General features: G+C 37.4%; 1 protein-coding gene across 1 annotated transcript in view; it reads right to left on the bottom strand.

The window, feature by feature from the left end:
• Positions 1-9,023: 9,023 nt before the first annotated feature.
• The window catches only part of LOC109213682 (E3 ubiquitin-protein ligase UPL3-like), an 11,642-nt gene continuing 1,711 nt past the window's right edge, over positions 9,024-18,954 (bottom strand). The window contains exons 4-18 of the mRNA XM_019377507.1: positions 18,725-18,895; positions 18,495-18,656; positions 17,421-17,669; positions 17,206-17,327; positions 15,668-17,057; positions 14,391-14,483; positions 11,420-12,964; positions 11,080-11,304; positions 10,835-10,939; positions 10,567-10,647; positions 10,407-10,475; positions 10,153-10,281; positions 9,948-10,070; positions 9,634-9,804; positions 9,024-9,368 (exon numbers count right to left, since the gene is read on the bottom strand). Of these exons, the coding sequence (XP_019233052.1) occupies positions 9,739-9,804; positions 9,948-10,070; positions 10,153-10,281; positions 10,407-10,475; positions 10,567-10,647; positions 10,835-10,939; positions 11,080-11,304; positions 11,420-12,964; positions 14,391-14,483; positions 15,668-17,057; positions 17,206-17,327; positions 17,421-17,669; positions 18,495-18,656; positions 18,725-18,895 (4,530 nt within the window). The 3' untranslated portion in view covers positions 9,024-9,368; positions 9,634-9,738. The remainder of the gene's footprint in view (positions 9,369-9,633; positions 9,805-9,947; positions 10,071-10,152; positions 10,282-10,406; positions 10,476-10,566; positions 10,648-10,834; positions 10,940-11,079; positions 11,305-11,419; positions 12,965-14,390; positions 14,484-15,667; positions 17,058-17,205; positions 17,328-17,420; positions 17,670-18,494; positions 18,657-18,724; positions 18,896-18,954) is intronic.

Below are 18,954 nucleotides of genomic sequence, written 5' to 3'. Positions count from 1 at the left end.
ATTTTTTTAAAGCATTTTTTTTGTAAAAACAGAAAAAAATATTTTTAATAAAATATTTTCATTTTTTAAAAACTGAAAAACGAAACGAAATGCTTTAAAAAACTGAAAAAAATGAAAAAAAATTCAAAAACGAAAATATTTTTTTTTCCGTTTTTAAAAAATGAAAATATTTTATTAAAAACATTTTTTTCCAATTTTTACAAAAAAATTGTAAAATATGAATTGTTTTTTTGTAAAAACTAGAAAAAAAAATAAGAAAACTTTACTAAATTAGTGTACTATTGGTGCATTAGTTTAAAAAACAAAAAAAATTGCAAAATATTTTTTTTTAAAGTTTTACAAAAAGAATAGTAATTATTTTTAATTTAACATTGACCTAACGGTCAAAGGGCATAAGTGAACCAAAAAAGTGGATGGAGGGATATTTTTAGCCCAATAGGTGGATGAAGGGTATTTTTAAACCTTTTCCAATAGTTTAGGGGCATTTTGAACCCTTTTCCGTTGTATTAATTTAATTTGATCTGTCTGCACTGACCCAATTAAGTTATATTGGTAATTCTTTACACCATCAAAATATATAACTTAAATCTTTTCCAATAACCTTACATGTTTGTATATTTTCTGCAAAGAAAAATGATGATGGAAATTGTTGGAAATATTTGTGGACTTCTTTTAGTTCAAACCAAGGAAAAAGAAAGAAAAGGAATGTGTCCAAATTGAGTTAAATACAAAGAAATTTGTCCAAATGGTCTTTAAACAGAAACACACACACACATATTATGTAACATTGGAAATTGAATGTAATATATAACTCAACTTTTTGGAGGAATTGTGCTATTTAAATGTTTAGCTCACTATCAAGTCTTTCTTTTATACTCGCAAGTAGGGGTGTATAAAGGAAACCGACAAACCGCACCAAACCGATAATTTGAGTCAAATCGAGAAAAAAAACCCGACTATGGTTTAGTTTGATTTGGTTTGGTGTTAGAAAAAAAAAATCCGATCATAATTGATTTGGTTTGCCAAACCGATAATTCGAGTCAAACCGAGAAAAAAAACCCGACTATGGTTTGGTTTGATTTGGTTTGGTTTAGAAAAAAAAATCCGATCATAATTGGTTTGGTTTGGTTTTAACTGAAAAAAGTCAAACCGAAACCAAACCAACCCGACATTACCTGTATGCAAGTTTTAAAAATATATTATACATAAAAATAATTATTGTAATGTAATTTATAAATATTTTTTAAAATTTTTTCATAGTTCTCTCTTTTAATGTATTATCCCAAGCTAGAACTTAGAATTTTTGAATGGCCAAATATGTTTTATAGCCCATAAAAGTTAGTAACTCAAATAAAGCCCAAAGCAAAATCAAATCAATACTAATGCTTAAAAAAAAGAGAAATTTTCATAAAGCACTATCTTTTAGTGGTAATTAGCTATCTATATATACCATTTGCTATATTACGGATTGTAGATATGTTTTCTGTTGTTATAAGATGTATTAGATGTATTTAAGCTACTGTATTCATGAATACAGTAGCAAAAATAGGCGTGAATCAGGGAAGTCCGGCTAATCAGTTGTTGTATTCGAGTGTATTCAACTGTATTCATGGCGTGAAACATGGGATTACAGCTGGACAGATTATTGTATTCGACTGTATTCACGGCGTGAAACAGGGGATTACACGGTTTTTAAACGAAAAGTGAATCAATTAACATAATAGACTCCTAATATAACTCAACAAACTCAATTATAACACACAAAATTTGTATTTCCAGTTATAAAAAAGATTCTCAACCGAAAAATACCCCAAAAACATAGCAATCTGCAGAGAAATTATATAATACATCTGAATACATAAATTATATTAATTAAAAAATATATATGAATACATTCATGGCATATAGCGAGACAGTGAATTCAATGAAATACATAGAATACAGCGGGATACATTGAAATACAATGAAAAAAAGACAGTGAATACAATGAAATACATGGAATACAGCGAGATACATTGAATTACAATGAAAAAAAAAGACAATGAATAGAATGAAATACATAAAAATACAGCGTGATACGTTGAAAATACATTGAAATACATGAAAATGCCGAAGGGGAGATTTTTCTGTGAACTAATAAAACTGTATCGGTGGAATGTGCGTGAAGGACTAGGGTTTTGTTGACAGCAGAAAATAAACGGATGAAGAACTGAATGTGTCACGACCCGGATTTCCCACCCTCGGGAGTCGTGATGGCGCCTACTAATGAGAGCTAGGCAAGCCAACTTAATTAGCATTTTCATTAAACACCTATTCCTTTTTAACAATTAACAGCATTAAGTAAAGGCGACGGAAAGACTTAAATGTAGATAGATGATCAATAATACAGAAGTTCCAACACATATATCTCTACCCCGGGACTGAAGTCACATACTCACGAACATCTAGGGAGTACTACATACAAAGTATGAAAGAAACATAATCTGTTTATCTCGAGTACAATGAAATGACAGCCAAATGTAAAGATAGACGGGAGACGCCGGGCCTGCGGACGCCTGCAAGCTACCTCGGGTCTCTCTGGACTGAAGGTTCGCCCCCGTGCTAATGCTGCTACTGCTGCTCAATACCTGGACCTGTGCAAAAATGCAAAGAGTGTAGCATTAGCACAACCGACCCCATGTGCTGGTAAGTGTCTGGCCTAACCCCGGCGAAGTAGTGACGAGGCTAGGCAGGACCTACCAAAAACAACCTGTGCAGGTGTATATGTATAAACAAGTACAATGAAATAACAACAGAAAATACCAGCTAAGGCAGGGAGGGGACATGCTTAGGGGAAATACAGATGAACACAATTTATCAGAAGTAAACACGGAACCACATCCGATCTCATAATCTATATAAGTGGTCGGCGTGCCACACGATCCCATTTCATATATATAGGTGGTCGGCGTGCCACACGATCCCATTTCATAATATATAAGTGGTCGGCGTGCCACACGATCCCATTTCATAATATATAAGTGGTCGGCGTGCCACACGATCCCATTTCATAATATATAAGGATTTTCCCGGCAAGGGAACAAGCATCAATTCAACCATCCCGGCAAGGGAGAATACAAATAAACCATTAACTCCCGACAAGGGAGCAACAACATTAACTTACACGTCCCGGCAAGGGAGTAATTACAACTCTTCCTCTTCCGTTCATTTCTTACGTCTTAATCGTGTCATATTTCGAGCCACCACTCCAAGGAGTTTACTATTCATATTTTTCCTCTTCATATTGTTCACATTATATCGAGTCCATCAATTAAACAAGAAGGAGTCACTACGGAATCCCGAATAAGCACAAGCAAAGACTCACGGTCATGCTAGACACCGGTGTATAGATACTCGTCACCATGCCTATACACCGTACTCAACATTTAGCAATTAGAAAATAATACTCTAATCCTATTCCCTCAAACCAAAGTTAGATCAAACACTTACCTCGAATGCTCCAACTCAACTCAAGCCTCTAGTATCGCTTGACCCTTCGAATTTACCACCAAACCGCTCGAATCTAGTCATAAATGCTTGAATGTATCAACAAATGCTAATCTAATAAATTTGAATGCATGAAAAGTAAATTTCCCAAAGTTTTACTCAAAATTTCCCAAAACGCCCCCGGGCCCACGTGGTCAAAACTCGAGGTTCGAACAAAAACCCGACTACCCCTCCCCCCATGAACTCAGATATATAAGTTATTTTGGAATCGGACCTCAAATTGAGGTCCAAAACCCCCAAATTTTGAAACCCTAGTTCTACCCTAAATTCCCAAATTCCCCCATTAAAATCTTTGTTTTGAAGTTGAAATTATGTTTAAGGATGTTAAGAAGGAAGGAAAATAAGTTAGAAATCACTTACCAATCGTTTTGAAGGAGAAGAATCGTTTGGAAAATCGCCTCTTATGTTTTGGGTTTTGAAAAAGTGCAAAATGACTGAAAATCTTAGATTTATATACTTTGCTGAAGGACTAGCGTGGACCGCGCAAAAATGCCCTGCGGCCGCGCCGAGGAAGGGAGGGAAAATGACTCTCTGAACCTATCCAGCGCGGACCACACTGATTTGGTGCGCGGCCACGCTGGTTGACCTAGAGTTCACTGGCCCTCTGAACCTAGCCACGCAGACCGCGCAGAAATGCACCGCGGCCGCGCAGCTTCCAGCGCGGACCGCACAGAAATGACCGCGGCCACGCTGGGGGCCTGCAACACCTGGACCTGCAATTTCTGATACTTTTAAGTCTAAAACCCTCCCGGGACCCACTCAAAACTCACCCGAGCCCTCGGGGCTCCAAACCCAACATACACACAACTCCAACAACATCCTACGGACTCATCCGTGCGATCAAATCGCCAAAACAACATCGAATTAGGCCTCAAGACCCATGATTTCCTTCCGATTTCCATGAAACATCAAATTTTACTGTTGCTAGCTCAAAACACGTCAAATGACGTCCAAATCTAACCAAACTTCACAGCAATTGCTTAACTCATATTTAAGACTTGTGCCGGGCGTCGGAACCAAAATACGAGCCCAACAGCACAGTCTTCTAACAAATAACACTTTCCAATTCTTTAATTATTTTCAGAAAATAATTTCACGTAAAAATTCATTCCTCAGACTCGGGACCTCGGAATTTGATTCCGGGCACATCCCCAAGTCTCATATTATCCTACGGACCCTCCGGGACTGTCGAATCACGAGTCCGGGTCCGTTTGCCCACTTAATCAATCAAAACATCAAAAATTTTATTATCTTTCTCGCAAATTCATCTTTAAACGTTCCGGCTACGCGCCCGGACTGCGCACACAAATTCGAGGCAACCCCCAAGTAAGGTTTTCACGGCCTCAGAAATACAGAGTGAGTAGGAATACAAGTGATGACCCTTTGGGTCGTCACAGAATGTGAGTTGACGGAGGAGAGGAGGAAGGGAGAGTTTCGTCTTTCCGCATCCTGACAGCGGGAGGTACAGCGTCGTCGTCGGCGGCATAATCATCAAACTGGCGTTTGAACTGAATGTGATAGGTCATTGATAGTTCTACGGTATCATAAGCAAGAAGAGAGTGTTTGCCTCGTCGCTGAAAATGGGAGATATTTATTTTGGGAAAGTTAATGCTTCCCCCTTGTAGATTAACCGTTGATCGATTCCTGGTACTCCGAAGGACTTCGTCATTGTTCGGATTCCGGATCGACTCGATTTTTCTGTGGGGGAAGAGAACGGCATGTATCAGGTAGAGAGAGAAAGAAAATAGTGTAACTGAATAGCGTATTTAGTGGCTTAGGGGTAGGAGGTAACCAAAATTAGATATTTTGCTATAACCAGTAAAAGGTATCTATAGAATATAAATTTTTAAAATGGTATTCATTTAAAATAAATAAGGTGTTGAACTTTGCTATAGGAGGTAAAAATTCCTAAAAAAAACGATCAATACTAGGAAGTAGGAATGACAATAGTATTGTATATTTATTCTTTTAGTATTGCATTGGTTTAGATAGTGAAAATGCATAACTTATTTTTATCATCATTTAGTCATGTAACAAATACTTAGTATTTATTTTAGAATGACACAGTAATTTTAGATTATGTTTATTTTCATTATGGCTTCTTAATTAGCAATATTTATTTTATGCGACTTGTTGAGTATTTTAGTATAATCATGACTCATCTCACATTATCTTGTATTATTTTTTTGGAAAACATCTTATATAGTTTTATTCTACTAGGAGATAAGAAATATTAGAGCACAAATTATATATTATGATATGAAGATTTTATCCGAGAAAACCCGAAAAACACGAGAAAACCGAAAAATTCGAGAAAAATCAAGATTGAAAAACCCGACTTTTGTTGGTTTGGTTGGTTTACACATTTAAAAATCCGAGACAATTGGTTTGGTTTGGCTTAGTAATTGAAAAATCCGAGCCAACTGTACACCCCTACTCCCAGTAAAAATAGCACGAGCTAGCCAATTTTCGGACTAGTCATTCAAAAATAGCCAGCGTTCGCAAAGTCATTGAAAAATAGCCACTATTTTGCTGCAACACGGAAAGTTCCAGCATAATATACTGGAGATTGGTGCACCTGTGCATGAACTTCCAGCATATTATGCTGGAACTCCAACGCGCGGAAAGTTCCAGTATAATATACTGGAGAATCTCCAGTATATTATACTGCAATTTCAGTATATTATACTGGAGTATTTTTCCGGATTTTGAACAGTGTTTTCATTCAGATTTATCTTTATATGAAAAGTGGCTAAATTTTGATTACTTTTGAAATTGTGGCTATTTTTGAATGACCACTTGTAAGTCTGGCTATTTTTGAATTTCTCCGCTACTTCCAAGCAACTAATTAGGAGGGGATAGTGGATTTTACTCTTTAATTTGGAAATCGAACAGTTATTAAAAGGTAGAAATCGGGCAAAGCCTGATCCAGCTATATGATTGTTGAGTTGATATTAAATATGTTTTTTTTTTTCGTGCTTAGTCTAATGAGAAATTTACCTGGAATCTCTGTTTTAAAAGGCAGAATCAGGATTCACCCCGGGCTCGCCCTGGGGCGGAGCACTCGTAAAACGCCCTTGGGCTTATGTGTGGGGCTTAGTTCCGTGAGACTTACGCCCCGGACACGCCCAATGCGCAGCGTACTAGGCTCGCCTAATAGAATTTTATGCAATCCTGTGTAACTAACATTGTAAATCCTCAAATTTTCTTATTAAATCGTCGACTATTCAAAATTACTTTTTTCTTAATCATAAATTATTAAGTTGAGAGTATTTTATGTCATAATTAAAATAAAAATTATTGCATGTTATCTACTAAGACTGTTGTGATAGTAGATTTTAAATAAATCTTTCATTTAAAAGTATTTATTTATTAACTTTTGTTATGTCTTTATTATATTAGTCCATAATTTTTTTATAATTATTTCCCTAAATATTATTTTTACATTTACGAGATAAAATACTTACTAATGTAATAGCTCTGTATTAGCTAGTAACTATTACAAATAATTAGTTATCATGATATAGTATGGTGAATTATGTGTCACTTTATTAACTTGTTGAAACTTAAAAATAAATGATGCTAGAGAATCATATTTAAATTGTGAATTATATTTTTATATAAATTCTCTTTCAAATAGAAAGCATATTAAATAAAACGAGTATTTAAAATCAATTATAATATCGAAATTATTTCAAGATTCATTACTCATTAAGAGATACATGTAAGATTTCGCATCGAATACATTACTTTTGATGTTTGAGTTGTAACGATGCTGCAGCTAATTTGCATATTATGATGTATGTCATACTTTTTGTATTATTCATAGTTGAATTATAATTTATAAATATTTTAAATAGATTATTTGTTATAATTTTGTGGTTTTAATGTAATTTTTATAATTATTTTTTATTTTATACTATCGTAAAATTCTTAAAATCTATCAAAATTTAAAGATCCGTGGGACTTACGGGGCATGTCTCAGGGCTTACGCCTCGCCTCATTAGAGGTAAAACGCCTCGAATACAACAATCTAAAAAGTTATTTATAAGAAATATAATCACTTTTAAAAAAATTACTTTATATACAATTTATTATAACTTTTTAACTTTTTAATTAAATTAGATACAACTTTTGATATGCCTAAAATATCTCATTATGGAACTTGAAAATAGGGATTATGCCAACTAACACATAATCCCTTTAATTCAAAATAATCTCACAGTTCTCTCTCACCTAATCCGTGTAGATTATTAATTTTCCAATATTATATCTTAGAGAAATTTAGCACCACGAGTTACTAATATTTTCTGATGCAATTAAGTGAATTTTGCTTAAGGCGCAGGATTAATCCCAAGCCAAAGGTAGTAAATGTTTAGCATTCACAAGTCAATGTGATTTAATATTTTAAAATGCCGTACATCCCCAGTTACTCTAAATTTAACGTTTACTTTTTGCACAAAGTGCAGCTTATAGCTAGAATAAGATCTAGCTAGGCACCGGACTGAGGTATAAAATGAAGGACAAATTTCACTCGCTGCAGGCTCAAGTTTAGATAGAAGAGTCCAACGAGTCCACTAGTCCATTAATGTAGCTGAATGTAACAGCAGACGGGTTACACGTTTCATTGCCTGAGATGTGAGGTGCAGGTGGTAATGATCATCCCGGAGTATACGCTAGCGCCCTTGATAGGCACTCCAAAAACTGCTAATGCTCATGAAAATCCGGATTAGTCTTACCCTATTCATCTGGCCGAAGGAATGGATAACGATTCAACAAACATATTTTAACTTTTCAGAAAGAGAAAGAAAAGAAAAGAGGAAAATCTAGCTAGGAAGCGAGTTTGTTTCCTATATATAAAATTGGTGCAACTAATTGAGCCTTGGTTCTACAGTTATACGTTTATTTATATTTACATAAGATATGTCCTAAGAGAAAACTACGTTGGCTTTGTTTCTCTAACATAACATTAGTTTAGGCAAACTATATGATCCTATTATCCGTTTCACTCTATATAAGCTGTGTGTATCCCAACAAATTCAGTATTCGCAACAGATTGAACTTATCATTATGTATGTTATATACAAAGATTATACGAATTTTATACACTTATTCGACTACCGAATGTAAATAAATTCTAGCGCGGGCTAAAAGTGACATTTGCCATTGGAAGACTTTTTTCGCTTTTAGCCCGCGCTAGAAATATATTTTGACAGCAGCTATACGGTGTCATTTTCCCTATCTAAAATCCACATGCAATATCAACTTTCGTGAATTTGAAAAACACCGTCCGATCACATTTCTATGAACAAGATACAAAGACACGAAATAAACGAAAATGATGTGGCAGACATCAAAATATCAAATAGTTCCTATAATTATCAAAACTCATTTACAAAGATATACATATTTGATATAGATTCAACTGACTTTTGAAAATTAGAGATAACTTCTCAGAATACTTCAAAACAACCATATTTAGAGAAGCAAAATGTTCAATCGCTAATAGCCAATATTACAACAACAATTGACAAGGACCATGTTTTGGTGTGAGCTTCAATGGAATTTATTACAATGTATTACAAATAGCTGAAATGTCAAAGGAAAGTTATAATCTCAAATCTGTGAGAAGTAAAAGGAAAAGGCAACATTGTGACCATACATTTATGTACTTTACGAGCTGTGTGTGTCAAAAATGAAGAAGAATCTTACAACGTATTTACGAAAATTTACAGCAGAAACAACTCCTGCAGAAATCTTGAACAAGCTTCACAGCAGCAGAAAGAACCCCTGAGAAATCTTGAACAAGGCTTCAATCTCAGCTGTTAAATTAAACAGCCAAAACACAGGCAGTAAGAGTTAAATTTTTTGAATAAGGAGCAACAATGCATTCAAGGAACGTAAGTCAGCAAGCACAATTACGTGCCTTAGACAACAAAGAAATTACTCAATATACAATTTAATAAGTAACTTAACTGAAAACTGAGCACTGATGAAACTATCATTGAAACATAAAGGTAGAAAAGAAACGAGTCAAGAATGTATCACTATCGATGTCTACCCATCCGATTCTAGATGCTTACAGACCTTGCTATTGTTAGTTGGAAGACGATGTTCAACAGCAGCATTACCGAGGACCAGAAGCACCAATTCTCTCAAGTTTTATGCACAAGTTCATTTGTCACTATTGGCTTATGACAAATCAAAAGATCCTTGACCTTCATTAATGGCATAGAGTAACTTCTTGTACATGATTTCCTGTGGAGTGAAATAATGCATAATAAATTTACTTGGGATAAAAGACACAGAACTGACTGGGAACAGGAAATATCAAACTGCTAAGACGCAGACGCAGGGAGAACATTGGCAGCATATGGCAATAGCAATAAGAGAAACTCTACCTTAGTAGAATAGGGAGGAAGTTTCAAGTAATTAGCACATGTCATCACACTAGGTAGGTCTTCATCTGCAGATTCTGATGGTGCATTACTTTTGTGTGCTGCATTGCCAGCATTGGATGAATGCTGTTCCAAAGATATGATGGTCAGTCACTGAAATAAAGAGACATGGAAAATAGGCCAACTTAACTTTTAGCTACAACCATACCTTCCTCACAATTGTCAACTTAGGATTCAGACCAGCAAGACCACCTGGAGGGAGCCGGGGAGCGCCAGTGACAAACTGACAGAATGCTCGTTGCTGCTCCAGTGTGAACTCTCCCATAATCTCTAGTAACTGAGGAGAATAATATATTACAACTTATAAACTTGAAACAAATATAAGTGAATGATGAAGAACAGAATCCTAATCATCATTGTTTCAGGCAGTTTTTTCACCAACAGCAGAAGAACAAAACTTACGTGAATAATGGGAGGACTCTTGGCTGTGTACCCATGGTCGAATTTAATGTGATCTACTAACGTCTCAGGCTGCATAACAAAAAAGAACACAGCATATTCAATCAAATAAAGGAAATCTAAGCCTTATCATAACCGGAGGATTCATGAGAAGAAATGTTACCTTCCACAACTCTCTACGGCCACATAACAAGTAGTCCAACTCCGTAGCAGAGAATATTTGTAGAGTTGAAATGTCAAAAACCTGAAAATTGTGGTGCCTAAAAGTTATCTATTTTTAGATATAAAATCATCTACAGGTATATCGGTCTGCAACAAGGAACTATCAGATTGTCCCACTATGTACTGTTTTAACCCCACAAGATCATCTTAGTCATTTAAGTTCTCCAGAAAAAATCCTCAAGCTATAAAGGCTTACGACAGCAGCAAACCTGATTGAAGCCAGATCTAAAAGCTTCCGTTTGCTGCCTGATTCCAGACCTGACAGTAGCATCAACTACCAAAGAAACGTATTCCTCCAAGTTACTGAGATCCACCTGCAAATTCCATCCAAGGTATTGAAAGAAATATCAACAGAAATAAGGCGTGCAATTGAGGGACTTCTATCAAATACCAAAAGTAAAAAGAGAAGAAACAAAAAAATAAAAGGGATAACATCCAAGATATCACTGCTTACATTCTCATCGCCTGCTTTAAGAACATATTCAGGATAGCCGGGAAGTGTGAAATCTAAACATAGATCCTCAATTGGTGTCCCATGGAAATGCACGTCATAAAATTTGTCTTGGTTCTGATCTTCCACAGATTCTATATATTGCTTTCGACTAACAAGAGCTTGTAACTCTTGCAAAGTCTTCCCTAATTCAGTGTCAAAAGAAAGAATATCGTACAAATCAAGCTCCTGCAGTGTTTAAGTTAGAAACATTAGTGGAACAGATAAAATACAAAGGTGCATGCAACAACTGATCACAAAGGACAAGCGTGCAATATGACAAAGAACAGCAGGGAGAGCTTACTTGGCCAAGAACAAGCTTATAGAAGGCAGTTGACAGTGGAAGGTCCATAAGCCGTCCATCTTGAAGAGCTTTGGCCATAACACGTCCAAGCAAGCGGAAATGTTCAATTACCTTACAGAATTGACCTCCATTAACAGCATCAGCATGTGGTGGCCAGGGACGTGGGAATAATCCAAGAGGTGCTCGGACAAGATCTTTATCACCCCCACTTAATTTATTATCTACACAAACTTCCATCGACTGTCCATTTGACGTTGATGATGAACCAGACCTCCACATTCCAAGTCCGACTTTTTGAAGATCATGACTTAAAAGGGTATAAAACTCCAGTGTAGGACCCAAGCCAGTACCAACTTCACCAAAATATTCAACTTCAAGAACAGCTTTTTGGCTAGAGTACATCTCCATTACTTTAGCAGCAGAATCCAGAATGCGGTTCCTTGAGACACGAACTTTCTGGCGCTGCAATCTACCAACTCTAACTCCTCTCTCATGAGTAGATCCATTACCTTCAGCACCTTGCTGTTGCTGTAGCCTATTTAAAGCGCGTGACAACCCAAAAGCAGTTGAATAGAAGAACTGGCGCCGAGTCTCAAACGGAAAAAGAAACGGACAGGCCTTTGTCAACTGGTAACACCAAGATGGAAGAGACCCACTACAAAGTGCAAGAGCATCCTGGATCTGTCGTGCCAATTTCGGAGTGAGCTTACTATTGACAAATTCCTCATAATGAATTTTGACAACCGTAGTATTGACCTCATCTAAACTAGAAACTTTTCCTTCAGCATAATCATCAATCAGTGAAAGGACACGCAAACGGGGGGCAAGCCGATTCAACGCCTCCAATACACGTAATAGGTATAAAATACTGTAAGTAGGGTTACTTTTCTCCAGATCACAAGGAAGTTCTCCCTGCAATATACTATCTAACAATGATGCTTGAAGCAAGGAGGGATCAACACTGGAACATTCCAAAGAACTGGCTTTTGTAGACTTGGAAGAAATTGAGCTCCCAGCCCCATTCATCAACCTCTCAGCTTGGCTGTCTGCCCTTTGGTATGTGATAGTGTAAATATCACTCCAAACCCTACTTCCGTCACTGGGTGCAAAATCATTGCCATCATCTCTCTCATCATCATCCTCGTCTAGAACAAGCTGCCGCTGGATAGCCTGGTAGACAGTCAAGTGCCTATTAAGCAGTTTTCCACCAACAGAAAATATTAGTTTTGGTGGATCACCAGAGCCAAATAGAGGGCGTCCGTGCTGATCTCTAGCGTCCCTCACACCTCGACCACCAGCAGATGAAAGTCCCGCCATGGCAGCAGCAGCAAATGACATAGCACCCCGTGAACTGTAGGAACTCCTACTCCTGAACTCAATGGAATCAGATCCCCCAGCGGAGGTTCTGCTCCTAGAACCACCACCAGCATTAGTATGGCTATCACTTGGCGTCTGTGCAAGAGGACTATCCTCTGAGGAATCTACCAACTTAACATCATGTACTTCATCTTGCAAGAAGACAGGAAGAGAATCATCCCTCAGCATCTGGAAATATGGGCAGACAAAGTAAGAATGTCGCTAATACCATATCTGCCCAACCATCTGTATCTAACATTCAAAGAGATTTTGAGAGTGACGCATCGAGAAAAGGATAAAGGTATACACATACGGGAAAGCAAATACAAACCCTTCCTCCCTCCTCTCAACCCCCAAGAAGAAAAGCAGTCTGTAAATAGATACCCACTTTTTTTATAACCAAGATATCCAATATTTCCAGCTTCAGAATTCGGTGGACAATGAAACTGCCCCTACACACTTCCCCACTTAAAAACTATTCTTTCTTTTCCTATAAATGATACTCCCGCATATTTTTCCTGGGTATTTTCTTTTTGGGGTTAAAGTCATATTTCTCTGGGTAGATGTCATCATCTATTGTTTGCATTATTCATCTTCAACCTACTAATTATGCACTCCTAAGAATGTCAAGATAAGGTGAATCCCAAAGCCTGCCCTAGGAGGGCTGACCAAATTACTCTCCGAAGTTTGGTTTATATTTTTAACAGGAATGACCAATCCCTTGTTTCAATGCTCTATGTAAGGGTCTTGGGTTGCTATAGGTACAAGTTAAGTGACAAACAATTCCATAACAAGGGGTGGGATTACACACAGGGAACAGGAGGAAATGTCCAATTTACGTCCTCCCCATACCTTCCCAATTCTACCCCCTCCCCTCAACAAAAATCCCCTCAAAGAGAACCCACCTGGCTTCACCTAGCTCATCACTTTCCTACCATCACCAGCTAAATCAGTTTACTTTATATTCTAAAATTTCAGTTACTTATATAGAAGGGAAGGGTTTGATTGTGCCCAAGAAAGTATATCTCATTGCGAATTCCATGCCTTGCTCAAGAACTAAAAGTAGGACAAAAGTATGCGCACTCTCAACCACAGTCCTTACTTAATGATCCTTCATCTCACAGCCCCTTGCTGTAATAGAACAGATTTAACCTATACTCTGAGATCCGCAAACCAAAACCCAGACCAACTCCGATTTTTTACTTGAACCCTGATCCACAAGCACATTAAGTTCATGTTTGTTTTCTAATAGAATAAATTTAATCAGGCTTTCCTTTCTTTTTCCCACGCAATCAACCCACTTAAAGTGTCCTATGGGCTTGCTCCCTGTGGCCAACATTTCATTAATTTATGTACTTCTAACTACATTCCTTGCACTAAAAGAAAGAGTAAATTTCATTATTTGACACTAATGCATCTTTAAGAATCAGAAAATCAAACGCTTACAGTTACTGCAGCTTCTAATCTAAAGTTTCCCGATCAAAGTTATTTCATTTGCCTAACAATGTCAAGAAGACTTCAAACTCTTAAGATCGAGTTAATTCACTTCGAACAAATTAAGCAAAAATAATAAAAATAGAAAGAAAAGAAAAAGGAGAGAAATTTAGTAACAAACATCATCATGGTCATCTTCATCTTCGTCGGACATATCGTCCTCAATCACCAAAGCATCATCAAGTTCAACGTGAGAAATATCCAGCTCGTCATCCTTAAAATGAGAACAAGCAGGAAAACGTCAGCATTCATGATGTTATCAAAACCATTAACCCCGGCTTAGTAGTTGAAAAATGTAAGGAACAACCAGAAAAAAAATCTAGGTTCCCATAAATATCTTTGCTTCATCTGGAAAACTCAAATTTTCAATAAAGCAGTAGGGGGTGATTAACAAATCACTTTGATCTCCTTCAAAAAGCTGATTATGTCAAGAATTATTAGCCAGAAGATGAAGATATTACATTACCTTGGAGGAAGTTTTAGATGTGAAACTAAATGTTTGATTATTTTCAATGAAGTTGCTAAGATATCAATCAGATGCATATGATTTGCTTCTTACTTGAGAGATGGGAGTTCAACTTTTGACAAGGGTTTGCAAAATACAGTTTAAACTGTAAACAAAACAATAATATTACAGTTTGATTTAATTTGCAATTAGAAGAGAATAGTTTAGTTTGTAAACCATTCAAAGCTGTCATTCAGTTTGGTTCCAACATCCTTTGAAACAAAACCAAATTGTAAATCGGTGTTTGACTAAAAGTATATTTTTAAAACTACAAATATACTAGTTCGCGTATAAACCCTTATAAAAAGAAAATTACGCACCCTTTTTCTCAAAGTTATATTAGTTTGATGGGACATTAGATTTCCTAAGTTAAGGTTGCTCTAGCCTCTACCAATGTAAAATATAATTTTTTAAAACCCTGTACTCCTAATCGAATTTCGGTGAATTCGTAAACTAAAACGAAGCCCGATTTGGTTTGAAGTTTCAGCGTTTAAATGGCTTGGAGAAGTTGTGAACCATACTTAGAAAAATCACGAACCATCAAGAGATAATATCGTTTCTTGGCTTGATCAATGTTATCCAAGACTAGCAGGGGCTATGTGGTTAACAGCCTTCACAAGTTCCCTGTTATCTTCCTTCTTTTAAACAATCATCCTGTTTCACCAACTAATTTCCAAGTTGACACGAAGAGAAAAGAACAGAAAACAAGACATCTACAATTAACGGCTCTAAACACTTCTGAGGTTTAATTTGAGACCCGTAAGGTTACTCCTTCAATCTGAAGTCGTGTAAACTCAAGAAACTACCAAGCCAAAAATCTTCTATATACATACATATATACATACATACATACATACATACTTGCATACCAAAAAAAAAGTGAACAAAATTACCTCTGAAGAAGAGTCCCTGTTAACAGGTTTCTCCTTTGTATCCTTATCCAAGGCTGCTTTTCTTCGCGCAGCATTTTTTGTTTGAGGTCCTCTGCCATCTCCTTGAGCAGGCTTCATAACTGCTTTTCCTTTGCCCTTCGAAGAGCTTCCATCTTTTTCCTGCAGTGACCCCTTAGCACTGTCATTTATATTAACTGCTGACCTAGATCGTGTAGAATGACAACGAGGTGCAGAGGCAGGAGTAGACATAGATGGATATGATGCACCGCCTCCTGCAGGTCTGGTCCCAGACCCAGAGTTGCCTGAAGAAGCAGAGGCCTTCTGCCCAGACTCAGGTCGCTTAACTCGGGGCCAGAGGAATCCTTCAATAGCTACTAAACTTGCCAAAGGATCAATTAACAAAACATTTGAGGAGTAGTCGCGGAGGGTTTTCTCTCCTTGAGCTCTGCAAAGGCGCAGCTTAAAAGGCTGAGATAAAGCACTTAAACCTGAAGATAGACGTGCATTTCCTGTCGATGATCTGGAACTATGACTCAGCACAACGGGAAAACGCTCCAAGGAACATAGAGCATTTTGAAGCTTTTGGACCAGAACAGTCATGGGAACCACACTTCCACCATCAACACCAGAAGGAAGAGCAACTGCAATAAAAGACTTGTACCTTTTGATTGCTTGTTCTCGAAGCCTAGGCAAACTAGCATCAGAGATTTTTTCCAAAAGATATCCACACGTAAAATAATTGAGCAAAGAAGCAACAACTCCACTTCCAATGAACTCAAAGGTTGAAACACCGTCCCCTTTGCTGAGCTCTCCCAGCATGGCAGCTATCACTTCAGCCAAGGTTTCTTCCTTACAGATAGAAATATCACCAAGCTGAGGCCCAAATGTTTTTGACTTTCCTTTAGGTTTAGCTATTTGTTCATCGATACCAGCATTCAACTTCATGCAGAGATTCTTCAATTGTAGAAGATCATCTGTGGCACCAGCTTCAGTAGCCTCTGAATCTGAAGGGAAGTATTTATCCTTGAAAGATTTTGCACATGAACTGACTGCCATCCGAAGGTTAGAATTGACTGTCGGAATCTCCATTGGATCTGGCGGAGATCCAATACTTGGAACTGGACTTTTAGGATCTTCAACAGAAGTTGCATCTGTATTGGAATTAGTGCTACGGCGTCGATTACATTTCTCCTTCTCACCACGTGTTGGCTGGGTAGTAGCAGAACCATGAGACTCAGTCAGTATCAAGGTATCAACAGCATGAACAACACCTTCTCGGACAAACATCTTGCCAAAAACTCCAGGGAGCTTTTGCATTAAAATTTCTGCTATTTGAAGAGCGGGCACCAGTACTTGGGGATCCTTCCAAGCCAAAACCCCAGCCAAGAAACTACGAAGACATCATATTCAAGCATTACTTTCAAGGAACTCGCACTGAGAAAAATACCATGCAAAGAGATATTTGTCCTGTGGATAAACTAACTTCCACGTACTAAATGTTGAAACAAAAGAACAAGCTTTAATCTGTCCCGACATACCTTGATATGTTAGTGACATTAATTAAAGACCGAATCATATCTGCATTACTGAAATACATAAGTTTTCCAATAACTGAGAGGCACTTGTGGCGTGCTGCAGTATTCACACTGGATCCATATGTCTGATCAGCAAAGGGCAACAGAAAGTCACATCTCTAGTGTCCACTATGGTAAGGTAGTGACATTTATTACACCCGTAGAATTATAATACTAACCTGGATTAGAACAAGAAGGAGATCCGATCCAAATTGTTGCAGAAGTTCAGGTTGATCATTCAATAGTTTCTCACGAGCTGATACCTCCTGAGAAGATGCATTCAGATCCTCCTGTTTGCCAGAACCACTAGCAGAAGGTTTCCTTGTAAACGAGCCCCTAATGAACAAATTAGTGCTAACTGGAAGAGATATGGTTCCTTGAGGCAGCGGAGGAAGAAGCTCGTTTGCCAGATTCACAATCTCAAAAATCTATAATAAGAGGAAATTACACTTGGGGTTAATCCTAAGAGCAATAACCAGAATGCCCAGAAAGTAACTAACGAAAGAGGTCAAATTCAACTAGCAGTTTGAATATGTCAAGCAAATTACATGAATACACCAAACAAAAAATACCAAGCTTAATAGGAAAGTTTGCAGGGCTTCCATGGATGTGTACCAACTGAGCAGAAAAAGAAATAGATAAGCTTTGAATGTTAATGAACTAACTAGATCCTCATTATTATCAATTAGAAAAACCCGTTCTGGACTCAGGTGTTTCATTCCAGACAAAGACACACTGTACGAGTACGACCTTGTTTTTGAAACAAAAGGTTGGCCCGCTAATCCATGTTACATGGAGTGTGGTACCATCTACCGAACATTCTTATTGTTGTTTTTCTGGATTTTTTTTCCTTTGGTAGGGGGAGGAGAAGCGCCCGGCTATCACACTATTTTTAATGCAGTGTTTGACTGAATTTAAAAACTCCAGCAATTTCTCGTTGTTTTCGTAGAACATCTATCCCTTGGGGGAATGACAAAGTAAAGACACAGTAATGGATTCGTTTCACAAACTAATGGTACTCAAACCCCAGTTATTGTTCACTTTCACTTTATCAGCATGAGAAATACATAGAATATCTAATTGCGTCTCCTCATGCCACAAATATCAAATATTCAATATGCACTACTTGTTCAATATTTTCAATGATTCAAAAGTTCACATTTTTCTTTCTGATACTCCTGAACAAATCCCTGTGGCCACAGTGACAAACACAGCAAGCAGTGGATTGCGAAAATTAAAGCTATCACACATACCTGCTCTGGAGGTCTGCTCAAGGCAGGTGAAATAGAGACAGTCGCCACGAGGCCAGAACCAGATAAAATGTCCTTGAGGATCCGACTGATACCAAGTATCATCAAGGTTTTAGCCCCTAATGGAGAGCCACTCGCACACGTAGAAAGAAGCCGGATCAAGCCCTGCAAACCAAATCAAGTCATAATACAGACCCGTGTAAATGATCGACACATTCAAGAACTAAACCTACTGTGTAAGTTTCCGTGCTGAGCGAAGCCTGACCACCTCCAGAATTACTGGTTGAGATGAGGGAGGCAGCTTGTGTGACAAGTCCGTGATTGCAGAGTTCATCTAGCTTCTCTGGAGATGATGCAAATGTTTCAGCAATCCGGGTCAAGCAGATAGAAGCATGCTCTAATACCTACAAACACATCCAAGAACCAAGAAAAAGAATGATAAAGAAAAGAGGACTTAAACGAA

The sequence above is a fragment of the Nicotiana attenuata genome, unplaced genomic scaffold (genome assembly GCF_001879085.1).
Source record: "Nicotiana attenuata strain UT unplaced genomic scaffold, NIATTr2, whole genome shotgun sequence".
In the NCBI taxonomy this organism is placed as follows: Eukaryota; Viridiplantae; Streptophyta; class Magnoliopsida; order Solanales; family Solanaceae; genus Nicotiana; species Nicotiana attenuata.
This window is presented reverse-complemented; position numbering and strand designations above follow the sequence as displayed.